Here is a 19,766-nt window from a genome sequence, read left to right as displayed (position 1 = left end):
GCTCCATCATTGACAGTTCTTATATCACCCTGTCCTCAGGACTCAGAGCAGTAACAGAATAGCAGGTGTTTTTCAGAGTGCACAGATGAGGGTCAACAAGTCTGCTGGAGAGCCTGTCCTTCTTGCCCTAGTCCACGACTGTGAAAGATGGTGGTTTGACTCCTCCCTGGTGGTTGACTCTCCTCCCTGGTTTGACTGTCTAAGCTGGGGAAGAGGTGGTCAGAGAGAGCATCCTGTATCCTAACGTGTTGCCTGGACTGTGTGGACATCCTGACCTCAAACTCAACAGAAATTGTGGAGAATTTCCTATGTGTGGGCAGGAGGGCTCCCATGCATGGGAGGCAGAGAAGAAATTAAATCCAGCCTCTACTGCTGGACATTGACTTCTGGACTCACCAGAAATCAAAAGGTAAAGAGAAGGGAAGATCCAAGAGAGTTTGTCTTCTTGTTTGTGAGGAGCTTCAGGCCTTGAAGCATCTATCAGGACCTATATCAGCATTTCTCCCTCTGTCTAGAGGCAGCGGTAGTTGAACTTGCTACTTAACAACCTTTATGTGCCTTTCAGTTCTTCAATAAGTCAGCAGTTCCTTACAGAAACTTCTCCCTGGTAAAGCGAACATCTTAATTTCTGTTTCCTGATCTCTTCTAAGAGAGTGACTAGTTTCAGCTTTAATGAGGACAGAAATTGAAGGAATTTAATCTTAAGGACTCAATGAGTCTTAAAAGCAACTGATACTGTTCTAGGGTCCAGATGACAAATGGAGAAAGGGCAGAGGGCAGACATGCTTGTCTTTCCCGGTACATCGACAAGTAGGAGGAAAGCAGTCTAGGACAAGGTGGTAAACGGATGATTTGTTTTATTGTTTCATTTCAGGATGATTTGTTTTATTGTTTCATTTCAGGTAGGGAACTACCGGTGGCATAAGAATTATTCTCTGGGGTTCCCAAGGCAGCTTGAAGAGATGGGATCAGGGATCGGCAGATGAGTTTTTAGCAAAGAACACAGATTTCTGGATTCCAGGTCAGAAGAAACTTCTAGGACAAAATTTGAAATCTTCACTGATACGTCTCAGCAGTCAGGCCGAAGGAAGATGGCCTTGTCCTTTTCATGCCTCTAATTCAGCTCTTCTTGGCTCAGGGTCCACTTCAGCAGCAGCCGCCTCCAGAGGACTGACCACTCCCCGCTCCACAGCACCCGGAGCCCCCTGAGGGCTGGCTGCAGCAGTCAGACCTCTGGGGTCTGCAGTGGTGGGACCTGCGGCGCCTGTGGTGGCTCAGGCAGCAGCCCCCAGACCCAGAGCTGCAGCAGCCCCCGGAGCTGGAGCTGCAGCAGCCCCCAGACCCGGAGCTGGGGCCACAGCAGGAGGAGACTGGGGGGCACTTTGGGGGGCATTTAGGAGTGGGGCACTTGGGGGCACACTTGGGAGGAGGCTGACACTGTTGCTGGTTCTGCTGGCAGGACATCTCGGTGGGTGGGTTCAGGAGCTGAAGGAGAGACAGACAGCAGGTCAGGCCAGCACACAGAGACCTCTGTGCCCCTTCCTGAACTTTCAACATCTTTCTAGACCCTTTATCTTTGAAAGCCTTCAGATCAGACATAAGAAAATCATCTCTTTCGTGCTCATTAACATTTCCCAAGTGTCAGAAAAAGAACCAGGAAATAAATTGGCTCCAGATCAGCATTCTCTCTACCACATCACCAAAATCCTTGAAAATGTCCAATGTAGGGACCATTTTAGAGCTGAAAGCCTCATTAAGGAAAAAGCAAAATCTTCTTTTCCCTGAAGAATTTCTATGTTTTTGTTTTGCAGAACATAGAAAATTGCAACTGCAAAGGGCCTTGGAGTCGATGTGTCTCAATCAGCTCATTTCATAAGAAACTGAAACAGAGGCACATTCACTGGTCCAGTGCTATTCACAAACACATCACAGTTTCATCCCTAGGTTCCCTGCCTCCCCACCGAAAGACTATCTTATATTCTGCTCCTTAGGCCTGTCACCAGGCTTCTCAGCCTCACTATGGATCTTCTTGTTGGAATCCAAACAGATCCACAAGTGTCTCTGATTCTCTCCACTAAGTACCAACATCCTCAGTCCATTATTTCTACAATGGATGTGTTTCCAAAATGATGTTTCCATTATACACCCCACTCCAGCATAATCTAGAAGTCAATATTTTTATTCCCTAAAAGCAAAAAAACACACCCAGCAACCGAAAACCATTTGATTTCTCTAAAGCTCCAGCACTAGCCACAAGGATCTTCCCAGGGGCTCTTGGTCTCTCACTCATCTTATCCTTCCCTCCTTCAGATTTCCTGGGCTTTTGTCCTTGCCAGCCACAACTCCAGCCCCCAAGTTTCTGCCCTGCCATCTCCTCTGGTCTGAGCATCCTCTGTGGAAGGCCCTGCTCCCATTCCCAGCGGACACTCACCAGTGCACACGCAGCAGAGAGTCTTCAGCACCTCAGGAGAGGAGTGTATGGAGGTGCTCTGGCCCCAGGGCCCTTTTATCCTGGCCTTGGGCTCTGCCCTCAAGTGTGAGCCAGGGCCTGGGCATCTGGGCATGAGAGGACCGCCTCTTGCCACCCACATGTTTCCTGTGACAGGTGATGAATGGCAGTTCTTCCCTGCCTCCCTCCACGTGGCTCAGGGCAGCTGTTCCTGGCTAGGAAAGCACCTGCCTAAAATGAGGGCTATAGTGGGTGGAAACAGACACCAGCATTCATGGAATCCTCTGTTGCCTTCCTTTCCATGGAAGATGGCTCTCTTCACAGCCTTCTCTTCACACTGAGGGACCTGGTCACATGATGCTTTTCCTTCCACCCTAGATATTAATTTTTCATCTGGACCTTTGGATCTGGATAGCTTGAAGTGAAAATCTACATGTCTAAATTGTGGGTGGGGGGCTGGATGTGTATATGACTGTCATCTAAAACATATATTCACAGTCTAAGAGTTTAGAGTTGTGTTTTCTTTGGTGAAAGTTTTTAGGACTTCAAGCCCTGGAAATAGCATCTCAAGTAACCCTGAGAAAATTGAGAAGAGCTGAGGGAGAAACCAGGATATATAGGAGCTCTGCAACAAAGGGCAAACAGTAGGTGCAAAAGATTACTATCAGTAAAAGAAAACCAGAAATCTTAAATTAAGGAACTTAGCACTTTTCTGTTTGGGAAGATGCAAGAGTCTGGGCTCACTGAAATCATTCCTTTGATATGTGCCTCAGCTATCTGGGGCCAGTATCCCCTGTTTACACATCCCAAATTTCCTGAGGGCTCACCATGGGGAGTGGCTGCATCTGATGACTGCTGGATAGCAGGTATTCTTTTCCTTGAGGCTCACCAGCTCTGGTGGCTGCAGTCTCTGATGACTGTAACATCCTCTGTTTATTGATGTGGCATGTGATATTTCATATCAGAACAGAATATTCTGATTACTAGAATCTTATCATAATGGAATATTCTATCATAACCTTAGTTTTCTAATATTTTAAATTGAGATTATGATAGAAATGTCTTCTTAAGGATCTACAAATTAAGATGGCAAAGAGGAAGTAGACCAATGGTATTCAGCACTGAGTGATGTTCAGGCTGATAGACAGGCATAAAGAAAAATAGATTCAGACTTGAATTTTTAACAGACAGTGGGCTTTTATTAAGCCACAGCTATCTTTTAAAAATAGATGGATCTTATTAAAACTAAATGCCATTTTTTCCCAATATACCTCAATGAATCTGACTTTATGAAGAGACCTCTGGAATTAAAATAGGAGAAGAGGACTGAAGAGAGGCATGTTTCCCTAAATTATAGCCTGAAAAGAATTCATAATTTCCTGGGGCAAATCTGAAGGAATGAAGTAACATAAAAATGAGATAAGTGAAAAAAAGAAAGTGACCAAAGAAGGTCTTAAAGTGTGACTTCAAGTGGTGTGACTGGTATACTTAAGAACAGACATATTCAATATTTATTAAAATTTTTTCATTATTGCGATATAGATTTCCTATGTTCCACAAGTTTAAAAATAACCAAATGGAAATTTTAAAAATGTGAAACAGATTATCTGAAAAAAATGAGTTCAAAATTAAATATAATGTCAGAAAACTCACTGGATGGTCTTAGCAGACTGTAAAGCACAGAAGAACAGATTAGTGAACCTGAATTTGAAAAAAATTATTCAAACTGAATGGAAGAGAAGAAAGAATATTGGGGAAAAATGAACAGATGATTGATAATCTGTTGAAAAATAGCAAACTGTCTACATACATGTTACAGTCCAGAAGATAAAATAAATAGAATGGAGGAGGAAATATATTTTACAACAACAGTCAAAAATTTTCCAAATTTCATAAAAATTGTTAATTAATAAACCCAAAATGTTATAAACAAACAAAAAAATCCAGTAAGTAGTAAAGTGTGCCTAGGGGCAAGATACAAACTAGTCTTGGAAAATAGGTAAAAGAGAAAGAAATTCTGAAGAAGGTAACCAGAAAGATTTGTCAAAGAGGTCTGGTACGAATATAGGCTTTAAAGGGTGGTGAAGCCTTGATCCCTAGGGTGGAACCAGGAGGACATTCAGTGGAGAAGAGCAGTGTGAGAACATGTATGGTGCAGGAGGATACAGGTGGTCTTTTGTGAGCAGAGTGGTCCAGCATGATTGGAATGTAGGGCATGTGTGATGGAGTAGGGAGGGAGAGTGAGGCACAGAATAAGGCAGAAAAGAAGACTAGATCCAGATTTTGGGGAGACTACAGCCACGGTCAGTCCCCCAGGTTTTATGCAATGTTCACCAAAAATCCACCAAAAATCTTGGTTCAATTTTATTATTGTTACTTGTATGTTTGTCATTTTAGCAGGGTAAGGATAGTCACATTCATGCTGGGGATTCATGCAGGAGACTTTGGGACAGAGGAGGACAGCAGTAGGGGAAGAGCTGAGAAAATGCCACCTCTGATAATCCCCTAGATGTTGTCACAGATCGATAATCCCTTTCTCATGAATTCCAAATCCAAAGACCTTTGAAAACTGAATTTCTTGTCTGATTGTTTATGACAGTCATTTGGTGGCAAAAAAACTGAACTGAGCTGACAGTGAGGTCTCTTCACCTTACTGTGAATGTTCCTATGTTCTGTTGCAGAAATACAAATGACCTCTCTGAGGGAACCCTGAAGCCATGGGGTGTGGAGGATCTGGACTATACGTCTTGCCTCCCCAGGATGTGGTGGGCTCCTTGGTTTGAGTTTGTAAAAAATAATGTGAATACCTCAATTAAATAGAGGCTGGCACCACCAGGGGGAGCTCTCCTGCCCTGCAAGGATAACAGAGCCCAACAGGAAGACAAAGACTCTTCTGGCAAGGACTCAGCCAATGAAAAACCATGGACTCTTGTTAACTACAGCCCTCCCAACTTCCTTTTCCCCTTTATAAAAGTGTTCTCCTTTCCTCACCATGTAGGGACTTGTACGTGACTCCCTATGGTTGCAGACACCTCATTGCAATTCACCAAGGATCCCAGATAAACTCATCTTCACTGGAGAAATAGCTGGCAGTCTGTTTTAGGTCAACAAAACCATGGTGTTGGGGTTGTACATGGCCAACTCTGAAGTATTCCTGCAGCATTACTATCAAAAATAAATTATATTTATTGACTATCCTCCTTTTTAAAAATGTCCTAAATTTTGTTTGGTGCCAAGGGGTTCAGATAAGGAATAGGTCTGTGGTATTTGTATCCTGGCAACCCACTCTGGTATTCTTGTCTGGGAAATTCCATGGACAGAGGAGCCTGGTGGACTACAGGCCACGGGGCTGCAAAGAGCTAGACATGACTTAGTGACTAAACGACAACAAATGTCGATATAGTTTGCTACTGGAGGATTAAGACTATGCTCATTGGAAAAAGCTCCTGCATGTCTGACTGAATAAAACAAACCTCTGAGGAATGCAAATGAGATGCTGTGGAAATAAATGATGAATGAAATGTTTGTTCAACCCAGCCTTTTTATCCAGGCAAGGTCAAGTCAGGAGGCCTTCGAGTGACTAAGGGCTCAATCTCCATTCAAGCCAAAAAGATATCTCTGATTGATGGAGAGCCTCTTCTCCCTGGTACCACCTGTCCCTCCGGCGGGTCCAAGGAGACACACCAGTGGTAAACTGGCTGCACAGCATCAATAAGCTGATGGTCGTTTGTGATAGCTGCTCATCTCAGTATCCTTAAACCCAACATCCACCCTGGCACTTGAACTTTCTGATCTCAAAACTTCTACTCTTTCTAGATTCAGTGTTTTGCCCCAGCCATTTTCCAGCACCATCACTTTATCCCTCTTCTGTCTGCCATTCCATGTCCCTTTACTTCTTCAATTGCTTTTCTTCCAAGCCCCTCTACGTGACCCAGCTTGAGGCAGGAGATAGATGGGCCCCTGGGGAGTTGGAGTTAGTTTCCGGTGAACCAAGACTCCCAGATAAAAATAGCAGGACAATCGAGGGAGGAGGCTGGGCTCTGCACAGATAGAGGTTGTGTGTGTGTGTGTGTGTGTGTGTGTGTGTGTGCTCAGCTGTGTCCAACTCTTTGTGACCCCAGGGATTGTAGCCTGCCTACCAGGTTCCACTCTCCATGGAATTTCTCAGGCAAGAAACCTGGAGTGGGTTCCCATTTCCTACTCCAAAGGATCTTCCCATCCCAGGGATTAAACCCACGTCTCTTGGGCTTGGGAGTAAGCATTATCAGGTCTTAGATGTGTGACGAGATAAATTAGTTAACCTTGCCAGATTGTGTGTGTGTGTGTGTGAGAGAGAGAGAGAGAAAGAGAGGGAGACTGTCTGTAAACTGGAGCAAATCATAGTATCTTTTCAAGGGGTGAATGTGAGTAAGAATGTAGGTTTCCTCTTCAGGTGGTGGCTGGCACACAGTAGGTCATCATCTTCTAACCTCACTCCTATTTTATCTGAGCTGAACAAACTAGGTACAGGTGTGCACTGTGTGTTCAAGCAGAGCAGCACACTCATGCCTAACTAAAAGAACAAGAGTTCATCGCCATTTGCCACAGATAATCTCACTCTTGGCCTGTATTAAGTTGCAATCAACCATGCTTTCTCCATATGTGCAGATTTACAAATACCAACTCATCTTTATCTGAAGTGTGGCTAACTTTTAAATTAAATTCATAACTTCACATTTATCTTAACTATATTTTATCTTTTCAGACGAAGTTCATTATTCTAACCTGTGTTGAATCACTGCCTACTCTTCAATTTCCCCATCCCTTGAATTCCACACCTGGAATTTCAGTCAATTTCTTCTCAAGTGTTTCTCTAAGAGGCTGATAAGAAGTTCATTAGAGCAGGATAAAAGTGGAATCTGGGGACCATAAAAGTGTTAGGAACCAGAAGAGATGGTCAATGAAGGAAGAACTACCCCTCCAAGGGCTTCTGCCATTATGCCATTTGCTCTGACAGCACACCTATTATCATGTCTGTCTGGAACACAGGTCCTCTTCCCTCCATTCATTAGATGACTCCCACTTGCCCTTCACATTGCTGATCATAGCTGCCTCCTCCAGGCACTTAACCCCTGCAAGTGCCCCTCCAGTGGGCTTCCTCAGTACCCTGTGCCCCTACACTGAAACTCTTATGACCTCTATTGTCTCTTAACCTCTTGGCGAGACAAACAGGATCTGCCTGGCTCACCACTGCCTCTCCTGGAATAAGCACAGCTCCTGGCAGAGCACTGAGGCTCCATAAAGATTTGCCAAATGAATGGATGTGTTGATACGAGTTGATATGTGGTTTTTTTCCCTGATAGCTGTTTAGTACTAGGGAACAGAGGGAAGGTGTTATCCCAGCTCACGGCTCCCGTGATAAGATGTAGTGAGGAATGTGGTGGGCAGGTTTGGCACATCTTGAGTTATTTCTAGGCTGCTAGGTACTTCTACTTTAACCTTCCAGGTCAGGGAGCTTCTTACTTTGGAGGAATGATCTTGATTGTCCTGGTGATGGGGAAAAACATGAGTCCTCATGCATCATCATCACCCTCTCTTCCTTGCTAGTCTCAGGACATAGGCATGTGGATCCTCTGGGATGTCCAACCATGTCAGAAATCAGGAGTATGCTGTGGCCAAGGACCAAATCTTGCTCACCACTTGGCCATTCTCCCATTTGTCAACGAGGTATCTACTCATTGTGCACTGCCTGCCTTCTGATTACTGCCATAGACCTAACTAAACCATTATGAACAGCCAAGCTACTTCCTTACGCATGACAGTTCCATTTGCTTATTCATCCTGGACTATTCTAATCTGTTGGACAAACTATGGAGTGTGGAATTTCTCCCTCTTAATATTTCGGAAATTCCTGGGTAAAGGAGAGATATGCCAAAACTTGGTTTCTCCTATCCCAGCAAAAATATCTTACATATACTGGACACCACCCCAGCCCCTCATCAGCCATTTACAAGTGCTCCATTCTAAGTATTTTTAGTGGCAGTGGGGCTGGGGGTTTAACTGAGAGAAAGGAAGAAGTACTTTATCTTAAGGTGTTTCTAGACTGAGTATAAATTTGACTCCACACAGAGGATAATTACCTAAAACCTCGCACAAAAAAAAAAAAAAAAAAGGAAAGAAAGCTTAATGGTCAGCACCCTATTGCCATCATGTCCACATTCTACTCATGTTGTACCCAGATATGTACAAGCTTTAATGTTCCTTGTAGGTATAAAGTAAGCTCAGACCCCTGGGTGTTCACTGTAGCAATGGTCTCCCCACCCAGCTAATTAGAATAATTTTCATCTATAGTCCAAGATTTTATTGCTGGAAATTCAGATTAAGTAGTTCTGGGCTGGTTCCTAGATTCCATGTCTTTAAGTGGGTTCCCAGCTTACTGCACCTTAGCCTTGTGCCTGTAACAAAGAGGAATTATGGAAATTTACCTGGTGTGAAGACACCCCCTAAGGGGCTGATTTCCTCATTCGACAGTGAGGATGCTAATCTCAAGGAGGGAGGCTTCAGTTCAGTTTGGTTCAGTCACACAATCATGTCCAACTATTTGTGAACCCATGGACTGCAGCACCGCAGGCTTCCCTGTCCATCACCAACTCCTGGAGCTTCCTCAAACTCATGTCCATCAAGTCGGTAATACCACTTCATCCTCTGTTGTCCCCTTCTCCTCCTGCCTTCAATCAGGGTCTTTTCCAGTAAGTCAGTTCTTCCCATCAGGTAGCCAAAGTATTGGAGTTACAGCTTCAGCCTCAGTCCTTCCGATGAATATTCAGGACTGATTTCCTTTTGGATAGACTGGTTTGATCTCCTTGTAGTCCAAGGGACTCTCAAGAGTCTTCATCAACACCACAGTTCAAAAGCATTAATTCTTTGGCGCTCAGCTTTCTTTATAGTCCAACTCTCACATCCATACATGACTACTGGAGAAATCATATCATTGACTAGATGGACCTTTGTTGGCAAAGTAATGTCTCTGCTTTTAATATGCTTCCTAGGTTGGTCACAGCTTTTCTTTCAAGGAGCAAGCGTCTTTTAATTTCATGGCTGCAATCACCATCTATAATGATTTTGGAGCCCCCCAAAATAATATGTCTCACTGTTTTTATTGTTTCCCCATCTATTTGCCATGAAGTGATGGGACCAGATACCATGATCTTAATTTTCTGAATGTTGAGTTTTAAGACAGCTTTTTTACTCTTTTCTTTCATCAAGGGGCTCTTTAGTTCTTCTTCACTTTCTGACATAAGGGTGGTGTCATCTGCATATCTGAGGTTTTTGGTATTTTCCCCAGCAATCTTGATTCTAGCTTGTGCTTCATCCAGTCCCACATTTCACATGATGTACTCTGCATTTAAGTTAAATAAGCAGGGTGACAGTATACAGCCTTGATGTATTCATTTCCCAATTTGGAGCCAGTCTGTTGTTCCATGCCCAGTTCTAACTGTGGCTTCTTGACCTGCATACAGATTTCTCAGGAGGCAGGTCAGGTGGTCTGATATTCCCATCTCTTTAAGAATTTTCCAGTTTGTTGTGATTCACACAGTCAAAGGCTTCGGTGTAGTCAATAAGGCAGAAATAGATGTGTTTCTGGAACTCTCTTGTTTTTTTTCATGATCCAACAGATGTTGGCAATTTGATCTCTGGTTCCTCTGCCTTTTCTAAATCCAGCTTGAACACCTGTAATTTCATGGTTCATGTACTGTTGAAGCCTGGCTTGCAGAGTTTTGAGCATTACTTTGCTAGCATGTAAGATGAGTGCAATTGTGCAGTAGTTTGAGCATTCTTTGGCATTGCCTTTCTTTAGGATTGGAATGAAAACTAACCTTTTCCAGTCCTGTGGCCACTGCTGAGTTTTCCAAATTTGCTGGCGTATTGAGTGCACCACTTTTACAGCATCATCTTTTAGGATTTGAAACAGCTCAGCTGGAATTCCATCACCTCCACTAGTTTTGTCCATTGTGATGTTTCTTAAGGCCCACTTGACTTCGCATTCCAGGATGTCTGGCTTTAGGTGGCTGATCACACCATCGTGGTGATCTGGGTCATGAAGATCTTTTTTGTACAGTTATGTGTATTTTTGCCACCTCTTCTTAATATCTTCTGCTTCTGTTAGGTACATGCCGTTTCTGTTCTTTATTGTGCCCATCTTTGCATGAAATGTTCCCTTGGTATCTTTTATTTTCTTGAAGAGATCTCTAGTCTTTCTCATCCTATTGTTTTCCTCTATTTCTTTGCATTGATCACTGAGGAAGGCTTTCTCATCTCTCCTTGCTATTCTTTGGAACTCTACATTCAAATGGGTATATATTTCCTTGACTCCTTGACCTTTAGCTTCTCTTCTTTTCTCAGCATTTGTAAGGCTTCCTCAGACAACCATTTTGCCTTTTCGCATTTCTTTTTCTGGGGGATGGTCTTGAGCACTGCCTCCTCTACAATGTCACAAACATCTGTCCATTGCTCTTCAGGGATTCTGTCTATCATATCTAATCCCTTGAATCTGTCTGCCACTTCCACTGTCTAATCGTAAGGGATTTGATTTAGGTCATACCTGAATGGTCTAGTAGTTTTCCCTACTTTTTTCAATTTCAGTCTGAATTTTGCAATAAAAAAGGAGGCTTAGAAGAAAGGAAAGAAAGGAGAACTGCAGAGAGATAGAAGCAGGATTCCAAGGAACGAGACCTGAGCCTTAGACCCAATTTCGTACATTCCCTTGGACTACTTAGCCCTCATCTCTGGAAACTGATGCAGCATGACTGGATGCTAGGCACAGAGGTTCGGCTGACCCGTGCCTCACATTGCTTGTGACTTGGCTAGTGCAGTGGCATTTCTAGCAATAGTCCATGAAATTGTTAAATGGAAATGATACTGTGCAACACGTGGGTTGCCTCAGGTTAGTGTGGAATTCAAGTGGAGTCTTTCACAGGTCTTTGAACACCTTTAAAGCATTTTAGAATGATTTTTTAATCCTCTGGAATGTTCAGCCCTGGTCCAGGAGACACTTTAAGTTTTGTTCAAATGGTTGATGTAGAAGGAAAAGAGAGAGAGATTCAGCAAAGAGATGGAGGGTGGGGAGTGAGCAGATGACCATCCAAAGCGAGTGTTGAGGGACTGCAGGGTTTCCGGAACCTTGCTTCTGAGTCCCCAGCCCCCACTGCCGAATGCATTTTAAAAGCCCTGAGCTTCTAAAGCACACAGACAGAAACAACAGCCAAACGGACATACTGAGAAACATGTAAAGCCTCCAAAAAGACATGTAACACACACTCTCCTGGGTACCCCTTTTCTCTGAGTGCTAAGATGGGTTGTGACTCTTCACTATGGGCCTGCCTGGGTGCTCAAGGCAGGGCATTCTGTCAGAGGAAGTGGAGGACCATTGAGACCAGTTCAGACTAGTGCTGGGAGAGAGGAGTGCTGGACCTTGAGCCCCTCTGGTTACTGGGAGATGGCATCACAGCCTCAGTCTGCCAGGGGGCACCAGGCTGTCAGGGGTTCCCTGGCTCAACCCCAGACTGACTCACCCAGGCACCCCTATATTCCACCATCTTCCAGTCCCTTTGCATATCCAGACCTAGTTATCCTGGGGACCAGAGTGTGTCCCCTGAGGATAGGACAGGTAGTGGGACACTGTAATCAAGAGCCTGCATCATGACCTTCTCCTGCACCCGCAGAGGGAGCAGTTTCTTAGAAGTGAAAGCCTTTCCCTCCCAGCCAGTTGAGTTTCTTCTGTACCTGGGTTAGGGGGTGGAGGGGGGTATTCCCCACCTCCCCCCAGACAAGGGGGTTCCTGTCAGTAGTGTGTTTGTGACAACAGGGGAAAGATCTAATGAAAATTGCCATCTGGGGCTTCCAGGCCTCTCCCTGTCCTGCTATCTTCAGTCCAACTCAAGGGCCTGGGTGATGGAAACCTTCAGATGCCCATGGGAGCCACTGGGGCCCAGCCAGACCTCTGGGACCTAGGCCACAGAGCAAGTGCAATTGCAGAGCAGCCTGGATTTTCAGAGAAGAAGCAAGGTGAAAGTGGAGAAAAACCTGTGAGACAACTCCAAAATGTTGGAAGAATGACTTAGGTGATACAGGAAAGATCTATGGAAGAGGCTGTGACCAAGATGGGTGGGACCATGTGTAACAAGAAAGAGTGTAGATTGTGAATGACATCTGGCTGCACGACTAGGCAAGTCACATAAATCCTATGGGATTAGGTTTCCGCCTCTGTCAAACGGTAAGTTGGTAATGTCTTTGTGATGGATTGTTATAGAAATTAGAGAATATATATATATACACATATACATACAACAACATACAATATACATATATAGACATACACATGTACATTCATATATATATTCATTTTCTACCTGCAGGAGGCATTTCACTAAATCAATAATGACCAAACATTATTGGGTATCAGAAATATCTGGGAAAGAAAGTAAAATAAATACATACAGGCTTGGTTAAAACAGTTTCCTTGGCCTCACTCTCAGATTCTCTGCTTTAATATGTCTGGAGTGATACATATGCATTTCTAACAAGGTCTTAGGTGAGGCTGATGCTACTGTTCTGGGTGCCACCCTGAGAATCAGTGTGCTAAGCTGTGACAGCAAATAAGCATTATGTCTCTCCCTTTTATGAGTACCTTCCTAGCAGATAAGCAGTGAATATTTGTCAATTAAAAAATGGATGAGTGGATTTCACATAAGAGCCTTGGTTGTCTTTTGTACAACACAGGGTTTTACTATGTGGTCTCTTAGGTCTTCATCATTGACACTGAGGGACTGGATCTCTTGGGTGAGGGGAAGACATCTGAAGAGCCAGGCCCTGGATCTGTGGTTCAGGACTGTTTAGCTAGAGCTATGGGATCTTTTGGTGTTGTGGCCTGTGTGGAGGAGGGGACTATTGCCTAAGCCAAAGCCACCTGTGCTGTCCTCCCAAGAGGAGACTTTTTCATCTTCTAAGACCAAGGCGGCCTCAGGGCACTCTCTTCTCTAGGGAAGCCCATCCCAGCATCATTTCCCAGCATCTTCTGTGGTATCCATCTCATCTGCAGGGAGGCAGAGGCATCTCCCCCTTTCCTGCCTCTCTAAGCCTTACCTTCATATACCCAAAACCACCCATGCCTAATGGGATTTGGGAGCAATCAAGGAATGCAAACTCAACCTCAGATGTGTCCTTTTCTATTGTGTCAAAAAAAAAAAAACAAACTAATCATTTATTCTTAACCAAACAAGAGTGTGTCCTGTGCAAAGGACCACAGAGAGCCTATCCCAGACTCCCTCCTCCCTTCCCTGACTCCACAGAGGTCACATGGCTATGACTAAGGCCCCAGAGTTGAGTGACCTACCCAACCCTGGCCTGAGAACTTTACCTCTAAATAGAGGAGCAAGAAAGGAATTCTAACATGATACTATCATGTAAGAATGAGCCATGTTGACGCAGGGGAGATGCTTGGGGGGTGGGATGGGAGATGTGTGGGGAGGGGGGGGGGGGTCATGGGCGCATGTAAGAATTAAAGATTTAAATTAAAAAAAAAAAAAAGAGTTATCCTCCTTGTTCCCTTATTCCTCATCCCCTTCATCCACCCATTCCCGGCAGGGGCCAGGGACACTGATGGTAGACAGAAAACCAACAAGGCAGCCCGCTCAGTCTAGGCTAAAGAAAGCTCAGACCATGAGTAAAATAAACCCAAGAAGAAGAAGAAAAAAACTCATCCCAGAGAGTCAGGAAGGAGTAAGAACACAGGCATCACGCAGGACTTAGGCTGTGAGGGTATCATCATCTTTATTGTTACATGGTTTCCTCTTGTCTCCAGTCCTGCGGCTGTGCATAAGGACAGACCATAGCTCAAGCTGCAAACCAAGAATCCTTGCTGAGGAGCTGCCTGCCCCAGGAGAAGCACAGGGCTTTGGGGATACTCTGACTCCACTCCAATGGGAGTTTACAACCTAGCTGGGCAGGTAAGACAGACACACCTGAAAAGTGAAATAACAATTCAAGAGATGCTGCAAGGCAGTTGCCAAATGGATGGTGTGGATGATGCAACGAGTTCTAGGAAATCAGTCCAGGCTCCTGCAGAGAGGAACAAATACAAAAGGCTCCAAGGAATCGGTCTTGTAATACAGGTTGGGTTTTTAGATACTGGGAGTAGCAGAGAAGAGGTAGTAGGGAAAGAGTGAGCAGAGGCTTGGGGGCAGGCACCCCAAAGGGATGTCTTGGGAAACACCCAAGATGTGGCTTGGTGGCAAGACTGGTCTGGCTAGAAAGGAGGATGTGTTTGGGGAGGAGTCAGATGTGAGGCTAAAGAGGTGTCTGAGACCCAGGTGTGGATCCTGAGATGGCATGCAAAGGAGTTTGGACATCATTTCTGCAGCAGGGAGCCTCTGAAAGTCTTGGAAGAGATACAAACCAGAAAACGTTGGAAACTGCGGCTGCTGGGAATGGAAGATCAACATTTTCAGGACAAGAGGTAAGGCCATCTCAGCTGCGCTTTCTTTAAAAGTAGGCACCCTTTGCTCCACCATGGGTTCCACCTTTCACTCCAACACTGACGTCTCCTTGGTCTCCACAACCACGAAGACCCTGCGGCTCTTGAAGGCCTACATCGCAAGGTCTAAATCTAGGCTCACTGTCTTGCTGCCAGTTATAACCGGCTGGGCCACAGATGGGGGCCTCAGTGTCCAGGTGGTGTGGACTGGACTCATGACAGCCTAGGTCTCCTGTGCATAGATTTGGATTTGGACCTGACCAGGGACTGGGACAGCGTCGGGGCTCCACACAGGGCTCTGGGCTTGGGCAGGGCGATGGAAGCGGAATTGGCTCCGGAAGTGGAAAAGATTCTTGGCGCTCACAGGGCTGCGGACACGGACGCGGTGCTGAAAGATCACACTGCACTGGCCGAGGATGACGCGGGGCTGGATATGGCACTGGACGTGGTTCTGGATACAAACAGGGTTCCGAAAGTCGCCGTGGTGGAGAGCAGGGACGGAACTCTGGACTTAAGCACCGCTCTGGACGCGAACACGTACGTGGAGCCGGAAGTGGACGTGGGCATGGAGCCGGAGGTGGACTTCGCCGCAGCGATGGCTCTGGACATTGGTCCAAACGCCGCGGAGGACGGAAGCTTGGAAGTGGACACGGCTCTGCACGTGGTCTCAGATCCGGGCAGGAGGTACCCCAGGAGGGTCGAGGGGCACAACTCTCAGAGCAGCGTCTGATGGGAGGAATCTGAACAGAACACTTCTGGGGGGGAACCTGCCTGGGGCAGCGAGGGGAGGAAATCTCTATTCGGCACTTGGGTCCACATCTCTGAGAGCAGCCCAAAGTGGGACGCCGAGAACAGTCACTGTTATAGATGGGCTCAGAGCGGCGGGGTGGGGTACAATAGTTATAGGAGCCCGGAGAACATCTTGACGGCAGGCAGCTACTGCTGTAGTAGGGCTCGGAACGTCGTGGAGGGGAGCAGCTGCGGTAAGAAGGCTGCAGCTGGCGAGGAGCGAGGCACCTGCTGGTGCTCCGAGAGCGACTTTGTGAAGGAAAGCTCCCATAAGAGCCCCGGGTCTGGCACTGGGGCTCACAGGTGCTAAATGAAGCCCGGGACTGGCGCTGGGGGGCGCAGCTGCTGTAGGAGCCTTGATACTGGCACTGGGTGGAGAATCTTCCCTGAGGCTGGCACACCAGGGGACCTGTTACATAAGTCTGGACAGGCTGAGGTGCCAGGCAGGGTACATAGCTCTGGCCTGGGCATTCCACAAAACAAGTTTCTGTATAACAAACTGGAGCACATTCTACATAGCAGGTCTGCACAGGGCATGGGCCTTCACACTGCACGTAGGAAACCTCAGACTGGCATGGAGCCTGGCATTGAACACATGTAACCTGAGGCTGGCTTGGAGCCTGACCCTTCACCTGTGTGGTCTTAGACTTGCATGGAGCTTGGCCCTTCACCTGGGTGGTCTTAGACTTGCATGGAGGTTGGCCCTTCACCTGGGTGGTCTTAGACTGGCATGGAGCTTGGCCCTTCACCTCTGTGGTTTTAGACTGACATGGAGCCTGGCATTTTACCTGGGGAATTTGAACTGGGCATGATGCAGGGCACTCCACAATTTGCATCTCACAGGGGGCTTGGACCACCACCTGGCTGTTGGCACAAGGGGATTGGGAGATGCAGAAGGGGGAACATGCCACACAATACTGGGGGTGCGGCTGGTAACACTGAATCTGCTGCTGGTCACACATGGTTCTGATGCAGACAGGTAAGCAGACCTGAGGGTAGAAAGACCAAGATCAGGAAGGTGAGAGTTGCTGGGGAGTGGTGAGCAGGACCAAGGGGCAGACACCCTGCTTCTTTCCTGGCCTTTCCTCCCATACCTTCAACTTGTACCCAAGAGCCCTTACAGAGTGAGCTCGACCCAAGATTAGTCACCGTTGCCCACAAAATCTGCCTTGAGTCTTCCAAAAGACCTGATCTGAGGGAGCTTCAAAGGACTGCAAATGGGCATTCCAGTGTCCAGCACAAGAGGGCGTTGATGACAAGAGAATTCCCTCACTTCATCAAGTCCTAAGAAGTGGGACAGGGAGGCCTGGTGTGTTGCGATTCATGTGGTCGCGAAGAGTCGGATACGACTGAGCGACTGAACTGAACTGAACTGAAGAGGTGGGAGGGCGCTTTATATGAAGTAGAGAGAAATCTTCCTCCCAAGGCTGTAGCCCGAAATGAGAACCCCACACCCACAGGAGCTTGGATGTCCTCAAGCACTCACACTGGCAACTTGCGCATACGTGCAAACATGCAAAAGGGTACATATGGGAGCAAGCCCTCAGGACTTCCCAAGTGGCTCAGCGGTAAAGAAACTGCCTGCAGTGCAGGGGACACAGGTTTGATCCCTGTGTCAGGAAGGGCCCCTGGAAGAGGAAATGGCAACCCACTCCAGTATTCTTTTTGCCTGAAAAATCCCATGGACAAAGAAGCCTGGCAGGCTACAGTCTATAGGGTTGCAAAAAGTGAGGCACAACTGTGTGACTATGCACACATGCACTCAGGCACCATCTGCACTCAAAGAAAGTATCCACTGTAGATTAAAGGATCCAGTCACTTACCGGACAGCTCAAACCCAGCATAAAATGTTTGTTTCTTTCTATTCAATCTTTTTAAGTGAATTTACTTAAACGAGCCCTCATGGACGTATGCAAAACATGCACATACCAAATACACCAAGCTTGGAAAGGCTCAGGACCATCTTGGAAACTTACCTAGGCAGATTCCTGATGTCAGTCACCTCAACTGGGACAGTCTGCTAGTTTCAGAAATGTTTTCTCCCCAGCCCCTCTGAGAGGCAAGGCACAGTTACCTAAAATGGGATAACCCAGAAAGTGCAAGTTTCCTAAATCACAAGACTGACATTCAGGCACACATAAAGCTATAAATAGCAGAGTGTTACAAACACGATATAGGGGTGCAGGCATGCTCCCCAACAGCATACTTAGCCAGGGAGAAACTGACGGACATCCCCACTCCTCTGTCCTCCTCAAATCTGCCTGTTCACAGGCGTCAGCCCAGTGACCAGCACAGCACGGAGACTGTTTTGTCAGTTAGTCCACATCTCAAACACATCTCTGTGAGCTCCTGAGATACTGAAATACTTATAATGAAGAGCAAAGCCTTCTACTGTCTATTTGTACAGCCTGTCTAAGTATACATGTCCTTGAGGAAGGTAACCCTCTTACATACATGTCTGCTCACAAGATGTAAATTAATAATGCATCTTTCCAGAGAAAGAGGTCCTGATGCAAGAAAATGGTACCTACAGATAAGTCCATGGTAATCCAAGACAAATACACTGACTTCATTGTCCCAGCTTTTCACTCCAACTCCGTAGATATTCTTCCTCCATCCTCTAAGAGCCCTCCAGACTGTTCTCCTCTGAAGGAGTACCTCTCTTTTTCTGGCCCCAGGGTCCGTCCTCACTGTGCCTCATCCTTGTGAATCTGGGAACCCCATGGGCATCGTCCAGACCCCAATCCCAAGACCCAACCCCTAGACTCACCCTCCTCACAGGCAAGCAGTCATTCAGGCTGAGGAATCTGGAGACAAGACTGTTTATAAAGGCTTCTGGGTCTGGCTTAGACCATGAGACAACTGGTTGGCATCTGCCAGGCATCACCCAATTCCAGCAGCCAGTAACCTCCCTGTATATTTGTCCTTGCAGTCACCTGTAGAATGTGGGAGTGTCTCACCTTAGTGTCGAAGCCTCTGAACTATGAAGGAGCAGGTCCTTGTTTTCTTCCTCCTTCTTCACACTGTCAGTTTTTTCTCCATTGCTAGAAGACCTGGTTAAGAGGATGATGAGGCATGGCAAAGACATCTTTTCTCTTGAAAGATGATTCCAGGCCCCTACATTCCCTAACCAGGTAGAGAAAACGGAAGAAAACTCCCTTTTTAAATTAAATAACAGATAATTCACTTCAGTTCAGTCATTCAGTTGTGCCCAACTATTTTCAACCCTGTGGACTGCAGCACACCAGGCTTCCCTGTCCATCTCCCAGAGCTTACTCAAACTCATGTGCATTGAGTCAGTGATGCCATCCAACTGTCTCATCCTCTGCCATCTGCTTCTCCTCCTGCTTTCAGTCTTTCCCAGCATCAGGGTCTTTTCCAATGAGTCAGTTCTTTGTATCAGGTGGCCAGAGTTTTGGAGTTTCAGCTTTAGCATCCGTCCTTCCAGTGAATATTCAGGACTGATTTCCTTGGGATGGACTGGTTGGATCTCCTTGCAGTCCAAGGGGCTCTCAAGAGTCTTCTCCAACACCACAGTTCAAAAGCGTCAATTCTTCAGCACTCGGCTTTCTTTATGGTCCAACTCTCACATCCATACATGACTACTGGAAAAACCAGAGCTTTGACTAGACGGACCTTTGTTGGCAAAGTAATGTCTCTGCTTTGTAATATTTTGTCTAGGTTGGTCATAACTTTTCTTCCAAGGAGCAAGCGCTTTTTAATTTCATGACTGCAGTCACCATTTGCAGTGATTTTGGAGCCCAAAAGAAATAAAGTCTGTCACTGTTTCCTTTGTTTCCCCATTTATTTGCCATGAAGTGATGGGACCAGATGCCATGATCTTAGTTTTCTGAATGTCGAGCTTTAAGCCAACTTTTCACTCTCCTCTTTCACTTTCATCAGGAAGCTCTTTAGTTCTTTGCTTTCTGCCATAAGGGTGGTGTCATCTGCATATCTGAGGTTATTGATATTTCTCCCAGCAATCTTGATTCTAGCTTGTGCTTCATCCAGCCCAGC

At 46.1% G+C, this 19,766-nt stretch overlaps 1 protein-coding gene and 1 long non-coding RNA gene across 2 annotated transcripts; both read right to left on the bottom strand.

Annotated features, from left to right (window-relative positions):
- LOC108635656 lies at positions 840-2,531 on the bottom strand. Its single transcript, XR_001917911.1, has 2 exons — positions 2,432-2,531; positions 840-1,485 (listed from the first exon to the last, which is right to left on the bottom strand). It is a non-coding gene; the product is annotated as an uncharacterized LOC108635656 (long non-coding RNA).
- On the bottom strand, positions 14,233-18,618 carry KPRP (keratinocyte proline rich protein). The gene is made up of 3 exons (XM_013962372.2): positions 18,520-18,618; positions 17,726-17,823; positions 14,233-16,738 (listed from the first exon to the last, which is right to left on the bottom strand). The coding sequence occupies exon 3, from the start codon at positions 16,709-16,711 to the stop codon at positions 14,969-14,971; it is 1,743 nt and encodes a 580-aa protein (XP_013817826.2). The 5' UTR covers positions 16,712-16,738; positions 17,726-17,823; positions 18,520-18,618; the 3' UTR covers positions 14,233-14,968.

Source organism: Capra hircus, chromosome 3, assembly GCF_001704415.2.
Source record: "Capra hircus breed San Clemente chromosome 3, ASM170441v1, whole genome shotgun sequence".
Classification (NCBI taxonomy): Eukaryota; Metazoa; Chordata; class Mammalia; order Artiodactyla; family Bovidae; genus Capra; species Capra hircus.
Note: the sequence above shows the minus strand (reverse complement) of the source record. Positions and strands in the feature narration are given on the sequence as shown.